Raw genomic sequence first — 20,193 nt, 5'->3', positions numbered from 1 at the left:
TGTTTGTGGTGAATTGGAGCTATATAGATGAAGTGAACTGAATTAAACACACAGAGCAGCGGCTCAGTGGTTCTGCTAAATATCAACCTGTTTATTTTGTTACTGAAGGTTATCAGTGAATGCAGCTCAAACAGGCTGATACCAGCAGAAGACATTCATTACCAAGGCACTACAAAAATAATTACACTTAAGCGCCTTAAAATAATGGAAATGCTGAATGTTTTTCATGTTTGTGAGGTCAGAGACTCCTTTAATGGAGTTCCACACAGACCCCATGGGCAGTTTTATATCTCCAACTTTACACTGATCAGCTGTAGCAGACTATGCAGTTCAACCTTAAACCTCTGATCCACCTAAAGAATGGAGGATTATATAAATAACTAAATTAATTAATGTGAATTGACTGCAATGCTAGAGTGATTAAGAATAGCATAAAAAGTTTTCAACAAACCATTTTCTAAATAAAATAAAATAAAAGCAAAATTATTTTTAGATACTGCCTTCAGACACTTATATTTTCATGGTTCTAATTTCCTAATAGGAAACATTCTTAGTTGAATACAAATAATTTAAAAAATAATCTTCTAGGAGTGCAAATAATTTTGGGCTTAACTATAAATAATCACAGATTATTTATAGTCTTGTGTTGTTCTCATCAGAAGACCCTAAACTTGGGTTGAGCCAAAACATGAAACAGTTTCTGTCATTTCTGCTTAATATTTAAACTGTATGTATATCCTCTAAATGTCAGGACTTCCACGTTTTGTTGAAAGGCCTTTTGAATGATCTGTTTTCTCGTTTGTCTTGAAGCAGTGGATGAATGTGGAAGACTGAGTCTCACCATAAAGCTCATCATGACCACAGTGGTCAGGTAAGCTGGCATTCTGTCTGTACACGTTAGCTTCACTTTCTCATCCTAAAACACACAAAAGCAAACACAGACATGCATGAACAAAAGAACAGAAAGTATAAATACATAAAATCTCTTCAATGTGGGTGTCCAACCCATGAATGTGGGACCTGTGTATCCCACATTCATTTTCCAACCCATGAATGTGGGTTGGACCTGTGTGTCCAACCCACATTCATGGGTTGTACCATGAATGTTGGGCCATTCTTTCCAGAATGGCCCAACAGTTGCACACATTTGGCAACATAAATGTGTGCATGCTGCAGCTACAGCTGTAGTGGAGCAGAACTAATGCTACCCTGAGCCATCACGTCACATCCAAGCCCACAGAATGAGGTCAGGGTGCTGGGGCCACTGTGTGTGTTCATTTAGGGAAGGAAGATGTAACCTTGGCGAAGAGCAGAGGGCTGCTAACCAACAGCCTCAGCTCTCGGCCTACCTTGTGTTAACATGAATCTCTTTACTCGCCACATCACTTCCTGCTTAAGAATAAGCTGCTACTAAACATCATTTCATTTATCTGAGCTACTAAAGAATAACTGGTCCTTATTGTGCTGTTCATTGTGATCAGAGGAATATATCATGAGGACAATTGGGTAATTATTAAGAATTCCCATTGATGATTTTTGCAGCTAAAAGTGGCCTCATGTTTAAGATGGATTTTTTTCTGATTGAAACAAAAAGTCAACAATATAATAATCAAAAACTGAATACAAAGTTCTTAATACTTTATTAATCCCAAAGGGAAAAGAAATGGTTCTTCAAAAAGGTTGCAGTGCTGATGGCTGCGCAAAGGAAGGATCTCCTGTAGCAGTCTGTATTACAGCAAATCTGACAAAGCCTCTGAATGAAGATACTTTGCTGTTGTATGACAGTCCATAATTTTCTTGATTCAATATCAGTATGTTTTATAGATTTCCTATTTTCAAGGAGTTGCCATTGTCCCCACTGGTCAGAAGGTGCTTATGGACAAACATAAGCATACCTGATGCCCTCTGGAAGTGATTTTCCAGAGAGCATCCGCTTCATCAGACTCCTCTGACCTCAGTCCTACCTTTGCGGCTCCTTGGTCTTGTCTCATGGTCTTTTCTGCGACCCGCAGCTCATACTCAGCTCTGTTGTGGTCCTTCAAGAGACAGTAGTTAGCCTGTTACATTTAATCAGATTGAAATTTACTGAGCAAGCACAAGATAAATGTCCTGGAAGACATTTATCTTCCAAAAAAGGAAGGAATGTTAAGAAGCATGTGAGCGTTGAAATGAGCATCATAAGCAATGTGTGTTTGAGGCTTCTCTTGTAAAAGAGAACAGTGCAGCACCAGGGTTAAAGAGGAGCATATCCAAAAAAAAGCTGCAGCTACAGCTAACTGATGGGAACTAAATGTATAAAAGTTACATACTGCAGCTTTAATGTAACATTATTGATCTGAGATTTGATCTGTGATTTTCACTGTCAGCGTCAACGTCAATGGCGAGGTTGATAACAGTGTTCCAGCAGCTTAGAAGATGGAAGTAAAACTCAGGCTCTGTTTAAGTTGGATGTTTGCCTCGTCTTTTCCATCCCCTACCATCTCTTCCGATTACTGCGACTTTTGGTTTTTTTGTTTAAAGGTGGAAGCAAATGCTGGACATTCTTCTTACCACATAAGCACTACTGTTCACCAACATGAGATGACTACACAAGTTTAATTTTAGGTATTTGGTCGGATAAAATAAAATCATTAACCTTGTTGTCAATAAATGTCATCGGCTTGGTCATTACCAGTGGGACCCATGACAAACCTGGACAGGGAAGCGGAACGACCAGACTTAGAAGTCTGTAGAATTCCTCATTAGGATCCAACATGTGGTTCTATGTGAGCCAGCAGAGCTTTACTCATCATGACTTCCTTTAGATGACTAAAATAACCTGCAGAAGTCCAACACAAGCACCTAAAAATGGTACAGTTAGCTGGTTCCTTAGTAGATCATGATACCTTTCTGGTCATTTGAGTGCTAATAAGAAATTGTTTATCTAAAAACCAAAGTGAGGGAAAAAGGCACAAAGAAGAGCAAGAGTCTGCACAGCGTCGTCAGCAGCAAGAGGCCCAGCTGCAGTGAGGCCCACCTGGCAGTTCTTAGAGGAACAGCCAGGAGCCACGGCTGAAACTCTACAAGGCCAAAAAACAGGAGCCAGGCCAGGCAGACGGTTAGGCTCCAGAGAGCCAGATGGGGGTTAGGTATCAGCAGCTGCTTACAAAGAAGCACAGATTAAAAGGAAATAAAGGGAATCAGATCCAAACCTTATAGTGCTCCTGTGAATTACAACACACACACGCGCACGCACACACACACACAGAAACACAAGTCAGTGTCTGCAGATGAAACTGTTCTAAAGTTCTTCACCAGCAACAGAGACTGGCCTCTGCCTCTGCTAGACACAACACACACACACACACACAAGTCAGTGTCTGCAGATGAAACTGTTCTAAAGTTCTTCACCAGCAACAGAGACTGGCCTCTGCCTCTGCTAGACACAGAAAATGCAGCGCTGATGGCTCAAACTGAGCCAGAACAGCTGCAGAGGCAAGCAGTATTTACAGAACACTAACAGAACATTTACAGAGGAGTGATATTTTCACCTGTCAAAACTCAAACATCTTGTTACTGCTTTGAAAACAATCTACATGAATATCTTGCAGGTTTTCATAAAGTTTTCTGCAGGTTTTCTTGTTGAGGGTCAGTTTGACTCTTCATGTCAGAACATGTCTAGAGAAATCTACTGCTGGGATTCTGTAATCTTAGCGTTTCTACTGAGACCAATTCATTTATCCTAATATTAAGATTTATTTAAACTTTTATGAGGACATTAAAAAATGTTTCATGTATTTATAAAAATGAATATATTAAAACATTTCCATTCAAGTTGAAGTTATCAGGCAGACAGTTCTGATCTCCTGTCTCATGTCCTTCCAGTTTGCCAGTTCATGTCTCAAAGTTATCACAATTAGTAACAACAGAGTGAAGGCTGGCTCTAATTGGTTAAAGAACCGTGAGAATGAATTTAAAGCCATTTATTAAACAGAAAAATTGATTTAACAGAAAATGAGTGGTTGTCATGCAATTATTTCATAAGTTTATATCAAATTTTATTCAAGGGCCGAAAGAGTCATCATTTGCTATAAAATGTGACAATTTTTGGTTTTTATTAATAGAAATTCTTTGACAGACTTAAAGCAATATCTTTCAATTCTGTTTTCCATAAAAAAGGCTCATGTTTTCAGCCATTTGTATGAATTTCCCTCATCATGTAGGACAGGTTAGTGTTATATCTGGGTAATCTCACCTCCTCTTCCATTCCATAATCTGTCAGGTCCCAGACGTAGTTGAGCCGCATCTGGCGCCTCTTCCAGTGCTCCATGAAGAGAACAGCTGCAGAGGCGAACAGCAACACAACACAGTCACTACACACACTTCTCTGCAGCTGAACATCAGATTATCAGCATTCTGAACATAAATCTGAGTTTTTACAGCAAATATATAAACCACATGTGAAGGAAATGTTACTGTCATGATAAACAAAGACTGTGTAAATCTTTGTCTTCCAACTAAAACTGATTTTTAAGCTGAGTGAAATGACACTAAAGAAGAGCTCTCTTGGTGGGTCATCCAGCTATCATTTCTTAAAGTTAATATTGACCCGAACACTTAGAATATGTATGCATGTTTCAGATGTCTGGACGTCTGACCTGAAACCCCTCCCCACCCCCCCACAAAACCATATTTGTCAATATTGCAATTTCCCAGCGAATTTAATTGAGGTTCATCACCATGTCCAACTGGAGCTCCAGTTCTGTTCTGATTTATTCACACGTTTTCTGAAGTTTAAGTGTAAAGATCAGATGCAGGTTTTGTTATGTAGCTCCATTATTAATCTGGAGCGAGAGGCCAGCTCCAGATTGCTGCAGTGCTGAGACACTGTCAGACACGAGCTTCATGTGAGCACAACACTTCTGCAGTCTGAAGCCCTGCTGCTGCCGACAGATGGCTGGGAGATTTGGCAGGACATCAGAGGAGGGCAGTCTGTGTGTTGGCCTTATGGATTTGTTTCGGAAATTTCTCCTAATCAGGATTCAAGTTGCAGCTAAAACTCCTTTCTAATCTTACCTTGAATGGTAGAAAAAAAAAAAGATTTTGTTGACAACATGCCTGCGGATGCAGATGAGTTATAATTTGCACCATTTTTTGTGCACACTTACCCCAAAGAGCCATGAAGATGGAGAAGAAGACTGTTGCTGGGTTGTCAAAAAGATGGCTGGCTCTGGCTGTGCCACACGCCGTCTCCAGCTTCCAGTAGCTGCAGGCACTGTCACACAGCGGACACATGGTGATGTTGTTCCTGGGATCACAGATCTCCATGCTGACAGACAGACAGAGAACCTGGATTACTGGATGATCATCAGAAGGGTCTGCTTCATTAACACTGAGGGGACAGTGGTGAGGGAGGAGAGGTTTTGTTAATGCTGTATTTACACTTCATAGACTCTGATCGGAGACCAAAGCTGCAACATTTGGTCCATTTCCAGCTGCTGTGGTTCTCTTTCACAATGCACTCTGGTTCTCTTTGCCCCCTCGCCTGCGGGGGCACTGCACCAAGAACCAATGAAGGAAACCACATGAACACCTCAGAAGAAGACACTGCTTCACAAATGTAGAGTGGCATCATATTTTAGTGGTTGGAGGATTTCTCTATTGTCTGTGGTAAAAGACCATGAGTCATTTCTCCCACTAGACTCATGTGTTCATTTTGGTTGCATTTACCCAGAATGCCCTGCTCTGTAGATCACTTCTGCTTGGTGTTCACATATGCATTTGACCCACAGCACAATTCACTTCCACTGAGACGAGATCAAGGTTTTGCAGCCCATAATAAACAATCAGAGTTAATTAACACATTCTCACCTTCTCAAATGAACCGGACTTTCTAAATAAACAAACTAGAGTTTGATTAACGCAAACTAAAGAGGTTTGCATTACCTCTAAATGCAAATCTCTAAAAGTCAAACTGATGTTTCTTCTCACATGAAACATTAATGGTTATTTACAGCAGGTGTGGTCCTCTGCTTAAGGGAGGATAAAAAGTCTTCATGTTTGCATGGAACAAGTCTCTCTAACTGGAAACTGGGGTGGCGAACCAGTTCAGCATTAAGAGCTAAATTAAGCTCTTCATCACTGTAAAGAGCCTAACAGCAATTTCAAGATTAGCTTCACAGTACATTACAGTGGTATAAAGAAATTGTTTTGTTCCTAGTCCCTAAGGTTTTTATTTTTAAGTGTCTTTAGGTGTGCCCTGTACTCTGTTGTATTAACTCTTTCACATGGCAGTAAGAACAGAACAATGTTTAAGTGTAGTAAAAAGTAATACATGCAGAAAATGTATGAGCTCCCTCTGCCAAACTGGACAAGGTGGGTGTTTTAAAAAATGTCTCAAGTAGGACATTTTTAAAACATGTGGGACAATTTACTTGTGTGTCTCAGATTTGGATGTATTTAATTGCATCTTTAAAAACTTCCTGGTTACACCCTTCCTCAGTATTCTTAAGAAGGCATTTAATTTAAATACTAAAATTCAAACATTAATACCTTTAAATATTTTGAATATGAAACACTAAATTAAAACTCACTCAAAGGCTAAACACAATGGGTCTGACGCACATTTCTTAAAACAATGATAAATATCGTCATTAATTTAAACTCTGAGAAGTCATTGTTTCTTTCTGATTTTTCTCACTTTTGTTCTTTTTTTCTTGAAAAATTGCTCTATATCTCAACTCCATGAACCTGCCACTCTGTACATCACCGTGGTGCGCAAGGCATTGATGGTGTCATGTGATCAGAACCGGTATCTGTGCTACCTCGACAGATTTTCCTACCATATGGGTAACACAGATAGTTAGAACACTAATATGTTATACACATTATGCTGCTTTTGCTTGCGTTGCCTTCAAAGAGTATGGGAAATTTTAGTACTGTCACAGAATTACATTTTTAAGCACCATTTTTTAAAAAAGAAAAAGAGACGTACAGGATCCATCACAGAGCCAGCAGTAAACGGTATGAACACAGAGCTGCTCAGGAGTTGTGACACAGGAGGACTGAGAAAAATGATTGCATCTTATTTGAACACACCCTTCCACCCCTACAGGAGCTCAGCCACTGTGTGTGTTTTCTGAACCCTTAATTCTCACATTAAGGCCACTGCATAGCATTGCCCAACATTAGCCAACATGCTCTGGTCATGCATATTAGCAAGTGACTGTGTGGTAACAGACCACAGAGTTGAGCTCCATATTTTTCCAGTGTTTGGTCTAAGCTCGATGCATGCTGAGACAGACTCTACTCTGCAAGATGTTTTCACTGAGTGAGCTCTCTTCGCATAGCCACACCTTAACATGTGGGACCGATACACTGCTTGAGACTGGAAATCACTTCCTTAGAACTAATGTACTAAGACCAACAATATGAAAAAGTTACATTCTGGAAGTTTTTAATAATCATTGGTTGAAGGAATGGATTATATGAATGAAGAACAAACAATGAAAGTTGACAAAATGCAAGATCGACAAAGTGTTTTTAACATTAATACGGTATTTTATGCCTGTGCTGTGTACCTAGGTATGTTATCATCAACTGTGGCACAGCCGTAAAGGAACACAATGACTCCAACGATGGCAGCTGGGATGAGCATCTGGGTATAAACTCCTAACCAGGCGAAGTAGAGACCAACTTTTTCTCCAAAGTACTTCCTGTTGGAAGAAACACAAATGCTTAAAGGCCTGAGGTCATCTGCAACTTCAGAGAGCCAGATATTAAAAATTTGTCCTTTTAATTGTTATTTGAATCCAACAACCATTCTTTGCTGACTCAACATGTCTCTGACTGGAACAGCTTCGTCACTACGTGTAACAGGTCAGACTGGTGCTACAGTGTGGCTTTTCTTCAACTCCATAAATAAATCCAGACTCCTATTAGATCTGGTCCTGACTCTCATTGGTTCAGTCAGTGAACAGGATGTTTCCAGAAAACTTGAGCTTACATGGACATGGTCCAGTACTTAATGGGTTTATTCAGAAGGTTCTGACCTGATCAGGCCAATAGGCTGATACTTGTAGAAAACACTGTAGCTGGCCCATTCCTCGAACAATAACTGTGAAGAGAAGCCAGAGTCAGTGATTACTGTCAGGTTTCTACAAATGTGAAGAGTTGAGCAGACCAAATAAAGAACTGGATGGCAAACAAGCACAATTATCATTTCTTGAACATATTTGTTAGCAAAAACAATAAAACCTGCAGACGTGTCCATCCAAACGGATGCTAGTGACTTTGTTTTGATCTCAGACAGTCTTTCTGGTCTTGGTCTACATTGCTAGGACTTAGGAAATGTTTCTATAAAACAATGTCTGCATGGATTTTACAGACATTTTATTTCTAAACTGTATTACTAACCATAACTAATTTCATCCTAGTAATCATTACAACTGACAATTGATTTACAAGTGTCATTAGTTATAGTACTTAACCTTGGGTGGTACCTGTCGGGTTGAAACAGTGAGCTACTGAGTTCTGACCTGAATGCATCAGAGCAGCCCTCATCACGCTCTGATGGAAGCTTCAGTAAAACATCCTAACACAAGAATCCTGCAGAACTCCATCCTGTCCTCATGCTGAACAGAAGAGAGCAGCTGGCAGCGGCAGTGCTCTGTGTACATGTTCTGATCCCACTACTGGTAGGCGAATATCACAAATCACTTGGAGGGGCCAGTGGAATATTTTCACACATACTGTAATTACACACTCCATCTACAGGCAACGCAACAAGCAACAAATGATGTCGTTTTATGAGCAAGCAGCAGCCTAGTGAAGAGCCTAGATGGCAGGCTGAGCGCGACACTCAGCTAACAAGAACTCTCCACACTTTTGTTCCCACTCTCCATCTAAAGGTCCATGAAAGAATAAAGTTGACTAGAGCCGCTTTTGTGATCCTCCAGAACATAAGAGGGCTTATTAAGCTGTTGCCTTAGTGACTCACATCCCACAATATAATTATGGACGTAGAGTGTAAGCAAGGATGGATGTGACTTCAAAAGCATGAACTCTGATTTCTAATTGCATAGGAGGAGGAACAGACTCAGACATGTCCAGATGGTCACAGTGACGGTTAGCTGGAGAGGTCAGCTTCATTGCCTAGTTTCTAATTAAACTCTTACGACTATTCTACATTCAGGTTACTGAATGTATCCAAAGCCACAAAACGCACATTACATAGCGCCGAACAACGATCTGGAGTTTTATCCCTCATCAGCTCGGTCTCAGGAAATCAATCGGGAATAAACTAACTCCATCTTGGCAGGAGAGGCTGGCTGATCTGATGTTAAATGTCAAGGTCTTAGACGGCAAGAGATAAAGAACAAAATGTCCAACTTGGTGATATTCCATGAGAGATATGTTGATTCTGCTCTTAAATTTTAGGTGTGATTGACCCTACACTGAACTTTTACCTCCAATAGAGATGGGATGGCAAGTTCAAAATGATGTTCCTAAAAAAAAAAAAAAACTCTGGCATGGTTTATGTGGACCAACTCATACAGGCTGCTGTTAGCAGGGTTTCCATGGCAGAATAGCATCAGTATGGTTACAGCTGGGTTCAGATTAACTAATAGAGTTGCTCCACTTACCTTCCTGTCATTAGGCTCTGCAGTAACCCCATCAATGTCTCCCTGTAAGACAAATGGAGTGTGTGTTTACTAACCTTCATTATACAAGAAGAAAATTTGTCTTTGCTGCAGGCACTGACTGCTGCACAATCCAAAAACCATAATCATCATATTACATTCACTTAAAACCACTTTTGTAATAGCGCCACAATTATAGAAATAAATAATAGAAACTTAAAGAAACAGCAGTACAGCTTAAAATCTTAAACATCATTATCTACAGTCATATATAGGTCATGATGTTAAAGACCTGCACAAATGAAAAGAAAATTTTAATGTTTAAGTTTTTCTTTGTCTAATCTGGCTTATTCCAGTACTGAGGTCAAGAACACTGAACAGACTTTCTTTGAGTTCAATAGAATGAAAACACTTTGCTTGTTCAGATATGAGGGGGTTATTCAGCACTGCAGGACAAGTCTGCACATGTCTGCACACGGTTTGAAAGAATCAAGTTTGAAAGAATCAGGATGCAGGAAGGTGTGTGTGTGTGTGTGTGTGTGTGTGTGTGTGTGTGTGGGTGTGTCTGTGTGTGAATTTCCTGCTATATCTGGGTGAGCTTTGTGTCACAGTCATCATGATGGCTGTGAAGAGGAAACTATCGTTGTCCAATATTTTTATTCCATCAGATTTTGCAGATCAACATATGTCTTAGATCACTTTAATATCAGATGGATCTGTTCCAAGCTCGCCATGGACTGTTCTGCTGCTCTGTGTCATATTAAAATGTTTACCATAATTTTTACCATCAAACAAGCGATGGGTAAAAATTATAAAATTATCTTTCTTCCAGAAGCAGCATTAATTTTTGCTGTGGCTGTATTGACAGATGGCTGGAGGCCTGCAGGAGGGTGGACGCCCACCAACATGAAAGCAGAAAGATTAAGTTGATACTCACATCATGCAGTGGATAAGCAGATGTGTAGACACCGTTGGCTAGCAGACTGGTGATCCCTATAAGGAGGAATAATCCATGAATTAAAATGAGACACTCCTAGAGCAGTAGCACCCAGAGAACAAGCTGAGAGAAAACCCTTCAACAGCCTGATCAGGGTGGAGTACCATGTTTAGAGTTATAAAACTTATAGTAGTTTTTTTTTATAACAATAGTAAGAAAAAATGACAAAAGCATATGAGAAATGAAGTGTAATTTCTGTTGTTTCTGCTCTAAACCACGAGTCATGTTTAATAATTTGGGTTTCTGACAGGCTTGTTAGCAGTCCTAAAGTCGTCCTGCCTCAGCTAACAGAATAATGTGCACATGATCCAAATCAGTTTTTGTGTTGAAAGTTTACATCAATGCACTTTAATTTACTGCAGAAAAATATAAGCACATAATGTTAAGAAATAAAATGTGTTTTGTCTTGATGATGAAAAACACGGTGGAAAAGTTCTGCTAAATCCATTAACAACCTATCCCTGCCTGAAATTGCTAACTGCTTGTGTTACTAATGATAACCTTTAAGAAGAGTGCAACCATTATCCCTTTGTATTAAAACAGATTCACAAAAAGGAAAATTACTGATAAGTACATTTTACATGAAAGAAAGGTTTTCTTGATCATGTAAACTTTGAGGTGAGAGGTTCAGATGCAGTGAAGAGTTTTCAGGACATTGATGGATATCCAACAAACACAGTGACTATCTCTCCTTCTGGAAGTGTGAAATGAAGACTTTGAGGCGATGGCCTTGTGACACGAGGACAGCAAAGAAGACACTTCTGTTTAAAGAAAATATCAAGGACAGACTGGAATTCTGCAGGAAAATATAAACACTGCACTGAAGCTGTTACTTTCACTGATGAATTCTCATTGTGATTGTTTGGAAAACTATTTTCCCCCCAGATCCAAAGCAACACACAGTTCTGTGTGGTGGATACAAGGAATCCTCCTCCTATAACCCATATGTGGAGCTGGATCTTAACCTTACATGTCTGTCCATGTGAAAGAAATGACATCACTACCAATCACCCAAGAGTGACTTTTTTCAACAATACTGGTGATGATCTTTGTGTTCTCCAGCACAATTCGGCTCCATACCAAAAGTCAAAACAAACAAAAAACAGAAATTTTGAATCAGGAGTCAGAAAACTTCAAACATCATAGAGAAGCAGTGACTGTTTGTGAAAAGTATATAAAGAAACAGAGGTCAACAAACTGACAGACTCCAAACACTGAGATAAGATGTGTCCAGATTGGGTCTAAATTGGTGATATTGACTCTTCACATAAATAGGTGTGTTTGATAAAAATATTTGAGATATCAAATGTTTTGATATTTCTTCTTTTAGCCATTAAAACATATAAACAAACTTATTTTAATGTTATCAAAGGGGAAAAACAACTACATATGTGTTTGATTTAGTGCCTGCCAAGTGTCAACACTTTAGTGCCCATGTTAAGTCATGTTAAGTCCACATGTTAAGACCTTTTTATATTAATAGTAAGTAAGAATGACAAAAAATTATGAGAAATGGTTCATGTTCATGACAGGTGTTATGTCATGTTAATGAAAGTGTCATGACAGTCTTATTCACCCCCCTTCAAATAAAGCGTTACCAGATATTTTATGTTTTTGAAGTGTAATGTCTGTTGTTTCTGCCCATATTAAGTTGTGTGCTGCCTTTACCCAAAGAGTAGTTGGGTCTGGTCCATCGTATCCTCTTCAGTACTTCATAGACCTGGGAATCCAAGAACAGACGTCATTAAAATATGAAAACTAAGCATGTTTGAAAATGTATAGTACAACATGATTGGAGGGGATGTTTATTTGCTTATTAGATAACAAAATGAAAATAAGGTAAAAGGAAAATGAAAGCAGACAGATTGCAGAATTTCAGAGCGGCAGTAAAAACAACTCCACTGAGTCTAATTGATAAGCTCTGGAGCAAAAGAGTGCTGGGAGTGAGCACATCCATCCAATACTGACTTCAATCACATTATCTAGTCATTAGTGAAGCTCTGTGGAGGTATATATATTGGTATGTGCATGTGCGTGTGTGTGTGTGCGTGCATGTGTGTGTGTAAAGGAAGAGAGTCAATGTAGAGGCGAAGAACCAGCATAGAACAGAATACAGCGATCGCTCCTCTGCCTGAAACCAAGACGTTCAGCTGAGACAAAAGCACACTGAGCTACATGAAGTATGGTCATCTGCTTATGAGAGATGGTTTACAGTTATTTTAAGCAGATTCTAGTGATCCCCTCCAACATTGATCTTACAGAAATACTCACAATGGAGCTTCTCGTCTTGCTGTCAAAGAACTTGTCTCTGTCAGAGAGGTCAAAACTGGGGGAAAAGAAGAAAAACAGACAGTTTTATTTAAAGACGAAGGAAAGGAAAAAAAAATACGTTCACAGACCAGTGGAGAGTTAAGATGTAAAGCTGTAAAAGAAAAAAAATGTGCTGGAGGTGCCAGGGCTAGAAAGGAGGCCGAGATGCATTATAAATCAATTACTATTAACCCAACCATAATGTTGTGTATCAGTATTATGTTTGATTTCTAATTTCTACACACAAGCAGGCAAATAAAGGAGAAAAATGATGACATGGTGTTTCTATATGAAACATATGTTCATAGGATATAAAAACTGAAAAACTGCAATGTGTAGTCATTGTATTGGAATTACATTTGTTATAACAGAAAATGTCTCAGGAACTGATGACCTCTGCAGGCAGTTTATGTCCCAAACCCTTAGAGGAGCGGCCCATTTCTCATGATTTAACCACTCTCTGAATCCCTGTAAATGATGGAGTGCATATGCGTGTGTGCGTGTGTGTGTGTGTATGTGTGCGCCTGCTTATATGGACAAAAATGTTCCAGCTTACTGGTTAAATACTGAATCCAGTTGAGCTGTACACTAGCAAAAACATAAATGTCAAGTGCAGTAGGTAGAGTACAGATGGACATTAGGTTCTGACCATACAGCACCAGTAATGGTTCAGACGCCATCATATGTCTGCATGTAAGGCCTCAAACTGTTAGATTGAACTGGGATCATGTGCAACAGACTAACAGAAATTGTCACATTTTTGTAATGTACAGAACAACAGCTCAGGTGGGAGAACCTGACAACTATAGCTGCACATTCCACCTGGCATTCATGACCAAATGGGAGGAAGTAAGTCTGAATGGAGACATGGGGTATGAACATTATTCCTAGTGCACTCAGATGCCAGACAGATGTTGCTCTGAGACATGCTTTAATGTTTGGAAAATTGTTTTAGATATGGAGTCATTACAAAAAAACAAAAAAAAAATCTGGATTGAATGTTTTCTGCTGAGTGTTCACACAAAACTGAACTATGACCAAAAATACAACAAACAAGCAAAGCTGATACAACAACAAAAAGTTCTGCATCATCAGATGACAGACAATTTAAAGATAAAGTTCTGGTTCTGACAGGTTGTCTAAACTGAACCTAGAAAATCTATCTTCATTCTTGACTGGGGACACTTTGTCAACTGTGTGAACACTTTTAGACAAGAGGCTTTGGCTGCACATGATCCAAATCTAAAACAACTTTACAATCTAGGAGAAGAAAAACAAAAACACAAAAATAAAAAGGGTGATTGCTTTTAAAACCTCACGAAATGAGCTTTTGTGATCAGGCTTAATCTCAGGGATCCGCCCCAGATTGTTTTGAGAACAGATGAAGAGATGTGGAAGCTGTGGAGGGAGATCTGCTAGCTGTTAGTCAGAGCGTAAATTTAGCTCCTTGCTGCCCACTCACTCCTCCAAGGCTGAGGGAAAGACATGTTCTGATCCAAACACTGGATGTGGAAACTGGCTGACTGGTTGGGACCAAAGAGAGTATCCATGAAGTCATGAGTCTCAAAGTTCAGAATCCATCCCATGTCTGCTTAGACTGTGACGTTAAAACCTCACTGTTCAGAGGATGTAGATGACCTCAATGAGTCAGACTTGTGTTTGTTTGCGTGCAGTAAGTTCAGAGAAGGGGGCGGGGGGCTTTCACATTACCAAGTCAGACTGAATCACTCTGCAGCATTCCTGGAATCAGCCTGCAGGCTGGCTGGCATTTCTTTCCATCACATTGCTAATGTTTTTACCACATTGTGTTTAATAATTAAATATATTTGCTTATTCCAATCTCCTACTTGTAATATTAGATGTTCCCTGCATCATGTTCTCTCAAAGGTATCCTGTCTATCAGGAAAACCTGTACAGTTAGGTTCCCCTGCTGGTTGCATGAACTGCAGTTCAGGGTCAATGTCCAGCTTTCATTCTGCTTTGCAGCTTGGAACTGCAGGGCACAACTTATATTAGGCTCAGAATTCAGATCAAATAGCTGGAGAGTCAAGGAACCAAAGCTCAGATCAGGTTTAACCATCAGTACCTGATCTCATCCCATAGCGCTCCGATTTCTGCTTTTAAATATAAAAAGTTCAGTAAAATGACCCTTTTTTTGGAGTGTGTCTTTAGAAAAGAAAAAGAAAAGAGATTTTACTCACAGGTGCTGCTTCTCCTTTGAAAAAGGAAGGGAGAGCGATTTGACATCTTCGGGCCGTTTGGGACCCACTTTTGGGTGGAGAGGATCAGTAACTTTGTGAATGAACAGTCGGATTTTCTCCACCAGGTTGCTGCCTTGTTTCACTTCATAAACCTGCGGAAATGAAAGACTATTGTTGCTGTTGAAGGGAATTCAACAACAGTTGTTCTCCAGTGTTGCCCCTTGCATGCACAACATGAGGGACTACTGCTAAACCAGTGACTGAACATGAACTGAACATTATTGCATTTTAACTGGAATCAAATTGGAACATATGTAATATTGTATTTGTCTATGATTGAACTTGATATTTCGCTGAATAAGTTGAATTGCTTGTTAAAGTTTCTTGAACGGAAGTTTCTCATGAATGTAGTGAAGACAAAAAATACATTAGATCAGTATGAGTCTAAATGATCACTGATAGAATTAATATGGAACTGATGGTCAAAACAAAAATCTTAAATGAAATTTTGAATGGAATTAGTGGATGTTGGGTTGAATACCTGCTTTGTTGGCATCTTGAGTTTCATGATCTCAGCCTCTCGACACAAAACGGCCCAGGGAGCATGGATCTTCAAGAAGCCAATTCCAGCGATTTTACCCTGAGACACAGGAAGTTAGACAGAACAGAGTGTGATTCTGTGTGCTCTAATCTGTCTATCTAATCAATGATCATAATAATAATCCAGTGACTTATTTAGTATTTTAGTTCCTTTCAAAATGTACCAAAACAGACGTGGTGATGAAGAGGCTGCAACAGTGATGAAATTGTTGGGTTCAAAACCTTTTCACACTCAGGGGGTTTATAACAACTCTGTTAAACTATTAAATACCACATTTATCCACATTTATCATCAAAGAAGTTGAAATTTTAGTCCCCATAACAAAATATTGAACCAGGTTTAATAATAATACTTTTTTTTTAAATTTGGAGTCAAATTCATGACTAAAATGAGCCATGATCTCCTTTATTCTCAGCTCAGTCTCATCATAGATGATTTTCCCAACATCCTGAATGATAATGCTTTCATTTATAAACACATAAATAATGGCCTTCATTTTTATTTACATTTGTTATGCTGAACAGTTCTTTATAGGTCATATCCTACTTCAATGCATCTTTAATCCTTTTTTTTTAATTTTAGCAATAAGTGTTAAATGTAGCTATGAAAAATTTATTAATGATCACATTGTGGCAGGATTTCTGGAGGAAAAAATACAAAATGAACTCTGCTTCTAAAAGCATCAGATCAGTTCTTCAGTTCGATGAAAATCATCTGCATCTATTTGAGTAAAACACTCGTCTGTCTCACGGCCTGCAACCTGTAATGTTGTATAAAAGCTTGAAGACTTACTTCAAGCCCCTCAGTTCTGACCTCCGATCTCTGACCAGTCTGGTGAAGAGATGGAGAACTACTATGTGTGCAATCTGTGAAAAAAACATTTTCTAGTGCTGAATAATAAAGCAGTTCTGCACTAAAACTCTAGAACAAATGCAAACATCACTGTATAGAGTTAAAATACCAATTTCATATGATCAGGAATGCAAAGGATTGGATAAAAAAAACTGAACCTGAATAAATCCTAAAATATAAAGTCCTATCAGCTTTATTTTCATTGAACTATGAGGGAGTAATAAGTTCTATAATAACAATAATAATTGCTTAGGTATTTGGAAAGAAATCCCATTGCTTGCTTTCCATACAGTAAGGGGTCTGTCCAGACCTCAGACTTTACCATAAGATGATTATAAAGTTTCAGGCCTTTTACTGTGACTTCTGATGGCAGGCTGCATATCGCTGCGAGTCGCTAAAAGCCTTTCCCAGAAGTCGGTTGCCATCTCTTTGCAAAGATGGCACTGTTGCAAAGAGTCACTCATGCCGATTTTAATGTTTGACAGGAAGATGATTCAACTCCATTTTTTGCACAAAAATTTTCTGAAAATCTTTACACTCTCCATTAATAGGTACAAACCACCTTGGATCCACAACTCCATTCATGAAGCATACTTCTTATTCTAGGTAACATGTATATGAAAAAGGGTTTCAAATATCAACGACTCAGTTCATCAGTCAACGGCTACTCGGATGTCCTGCATGGCCGATCTTCCTCCTGTCATAGTGGATTTCTGCTTTTCAGTTAGGATGTGACGGGGTTCTCTTATGACTAGGGCAACCAAAAACGACTGGCCAAATCACTTTAGAGAAATTTATTAAACTTTCTTCAGGTGATCAGAGAGGAAAAGTGCAAAATAGGTACAGAAGACATCCAAGGCAGGTTAAAATCAAACAAACAGTACCTTCAATACAAGAGTCCATCACCCTCAGTGTGATTTGTCAGGAGTCTAGCCACAGACTGACTCAAAGTGGAACAGAGCCCTGCTTTTAAAGCCATAGGCTCCGCCCACAGCAAAAACAAGCAAGCAAAAACAACTAAACAATTACTTCTAACCAGGGGCGCCGCCAGAAATCTTGGGCCCCCTGACAAAAAATTAGATTGGGCCCCCTGCACAATATGAAAATTGTGACCCTTTTTCATATAAAAAGGGTCACAATTTTAAAGGCTTGCAACTGCCTTGCTTTCTGTGGTCCAATACTGATACTGGCACAATATTTACTGCTCATGAATTTTACATCCAACAGTCCACATCCAGTATGCAATTCGGTTGCTTAAATTTTTTCTATTAGTTTTAGATACTGAAATGTCTCTAGCCATGAGTGACAGTCAACAGCAACGTGCAAAATACACATTGCAATCCAGACTTCTCAAAAATGCTATGTAGTTGCATTTTATTCAAGCTGCAGTGTGTAACTTTAATAAAAAAATATGTTTTCTCCATATTTGTTAAAGCTGTCACTATGTCGTAGCAGTTTGTTATGAGACAGATAATCTGTGAAAACAATCAATCTCCTCCACCTCCTTCCTGAATTACTATTGCTGATTAAAGTAATGCACCGTTCTGACCAAAACAACCAATCAGAACTAGTAAGATGCTCTTAGCAATGTCAATTAGCCTCATTCACTCACTGCTAAATGTGCTAATGGTCGAGAAACAACTTATTACAAGAAACCGATTATCTGCCATCACTAGTAGCTATGCTAACTAAACTGAGCATTCACAGTTTGAATCTGCACAGCTCTGTGCTATGCTAGCTGCAGCACGGCACAAATCAAGGAGGAAGGATGAGCAGCACCACATGAGATTGTGATTGACAGCACTAAAACGCTCCTGCCACTGACTGGTTGTTTCTAGCACTGGGAGAAAGCAGAGGAAATAGATTTTTCACAGATTGCCTCTCATACTATACTGTCATAACATAATGACAGTTTTAAAAAATATGTGAAAAAATATTTATATAAAATACTGCAGCTTTATTTTCACTTAGGAGAGGGCAGGTCAGAGCTGCTACTGACTCATCTGTTATTAAGTGGTAAAAGGTACAAGTTAAATATATGCATGTTAATTTTTTTCCTTAATTCATTAAATGCTAGTGAAATGGAGGCAAACAGTAGTCTGTAGCTAAGCTAACTATGCTAAATGGTTGATAATCTCACACAGTCTACTCACCACTCTTGGAGAAAAACTGGGTTATAAATGAACACGCTTACCTTTTTCTCTCTCTCTGTCTCTATTTTGTTTTTGAAAACTTGATTTTATAACTTTTCTTAGCAGCATAGTAACTGGCACAGTCGTGTTGAGAAAATAAATTTAAAATAAGCTAGTTTTAAAACTTAACATGTCTTGATTCAAATGGCCTAATTGTGGTTTTGAAATTAGTAATGTATTCTGGCCTATTGACTTTTATTTTACTTGTAGTTACAGCAGATGGTTTGCTAGGATCGTTTGAACTGCCTTTTGTCTGTGTGGGAAAACAATACAGTAGAAGTTCTAGCTTTTCACACATTTGTGAAAAGCCGTAAACATGGCAGGGGTTTCTGGCTTCAGATAGAGGGTCAGAGATAGCTCCTGGTTGGATGAGCAAAGATACGCCTTATTTGAATAAATTAAAGAAAAGAAGATAAAACTTTCTACACAGAAGTAACAAATCAGATTTGCTCTTGCAACTCTCCAAAGATGTCTTTGCACGTCTTTACTTTTCTTTCTTTCCTTCTTTTTCTAAGTTTGTCAGGTAAATGAATGTATGTCTCCGTTGTTCTGCAGTTTCTGTGTAAGTTTATGCATTGTCTTCTATTGGATTAAACTCTGTAATTCTGTGACGTCAACACGCATTGTTGTTTTCCTTGTGGCCACACACGGCTCGCCGAGAGGACCTGTGATCCAAGAGGAAGAGAGAGCTAGACTTTTTCCAAAGTTAATTAATTCAGATTAATTCTTCCTTAACAGTCGTTTCGTGGCAGCTGTATTCAGCTGCAGCTTCTACTAACTACAGCTGAACAGCGCCACAGTCAAGCGCTCCAAGCAGGAACGAACCATTTCATGCACATCCATTCAGGGCAAAAACGGATGTGTCTTTCGGTCTGGGAGGGGTAACATAAAATTTTTACTGCTAAAAACAATCTTTGAAAATACAATACGATTAATTTTGTAATTGACAGGGCCCCGATTTTTTTTATTTTATTTCTATGAACAAAATACAAATAATTAAATTGTGGAGGGCCCCCTGCCTGTCAGGGCCCCTAGAATTGTCATCACTTCCCCCCCTATACCGCGCCCCTGCTTCTAACTCAAGTAAACTCTGAAAGTAAACAAAGTAATAAATAATATCAAGGGGAAAAGTATATAAATAACAGTGACGTGCGGTGAGGTTCATTGCTGGTGAGGCACTGACTTATGACTTAGACACCATGCATGTTATTGGACCTACGGAAATTTCGCGCATGCATACAACGCTGGGGAGCAAAAGACTAATCGGTAACACTTTATTTGAAGGGGGTTGAATAAGACTGTCATGACACTGTCATAAACATGACATAGCACTTGTCATGAACATCAAGTCTTCATGAATAGTTATGACTGTTGTCATAAAGCGTCATTCGGTAAATAATAATAATAATAATAATAATAA

General features: G+C 39.0%; 1 protein-coding gene across 3 annotated transcripts in view; it reads right to left on the bottom strand.

The window, feature by feature from the left end:
- ano1a (anoctamin 1, calcium activated chloride channel a) overlaps positions 1-20,193 on the bottom strand; it is a 94,824-nt gene that overhangs the window by 17,854 nt on the left and 56,777 nt on the right. For 2 of the 3 annotated variants that reach the window (XM_016681051.1, XM_016681049.1), the window contains exons 4-16: positions 15,670-15,768; positions 15,129-15,280; positions 12,889-12,943; positions 12,286-12,337; positions 10,558-10,613; positions 9,624-9,665; positions 8,031-8,095; positions 7,560-7,694; positions 5,148-5,308; positions 4,235-4,320; positions 3,192-3,203; positions 1,965-2,036; positions 842-916 (exon numbers count right to left, since the gene is read on the bottom strand). In XM_016681051.1, coding sequence (XP_016536537.1) covers positions 842-916; positions 1,965-2,036; positions 3,192-3,203; positions 4,235-4,320; positions 5,148-5,308; positions 7,560-7,694; positions 8,031-8,095; positions 9,624-9,665; positions 10,558-10,613; positions 12,286-12,337; positions 12,889-12,943; positions 15,129-15,280; positions 15,670-15,768 — 1,062 coding nt within the window. The remainder of the gene's footprint in view (positions 1-841; positions 917-1,964; positions 2,037-3,191; positions 3,204-4,234; positions 4,321-5,147; positions 5,309-7,559; positions 7,695-8,030; positions 8,096-9,623; positions 9,666-10,557; positions 10,614-12,285; positions 12,338-12,888; positions 12,944-15,128; positions 15,281-15,669; positions 15,769-20,193) is intronic. The other variant, XM_016681050.1, reaches the window with a different exon arrangement.

The sequence above is a fragment of the Poecilia formosa genome, unplaced genomic scaffold (genome assembly GCF_000485575.1).
Source record: "Poecilia formosa unplaced genomic scaffold, Poecilia_formosa-5.1.2 Scaffold267, whole genome shotgun sequence".
In the NCBI taxonomy this organism is placed as follows: domain Eukaryota; kingdom Metazoa; phylum Chordata; class Actinopteri; order Cyprinodontiformes; family Poeciliidae; genus Poecilia; species Poecilia formosa.
Note: the sequence above shows the minus strand (reverse complement) of the source record. Positions and strands in the feature narration are given on the sequence as shown.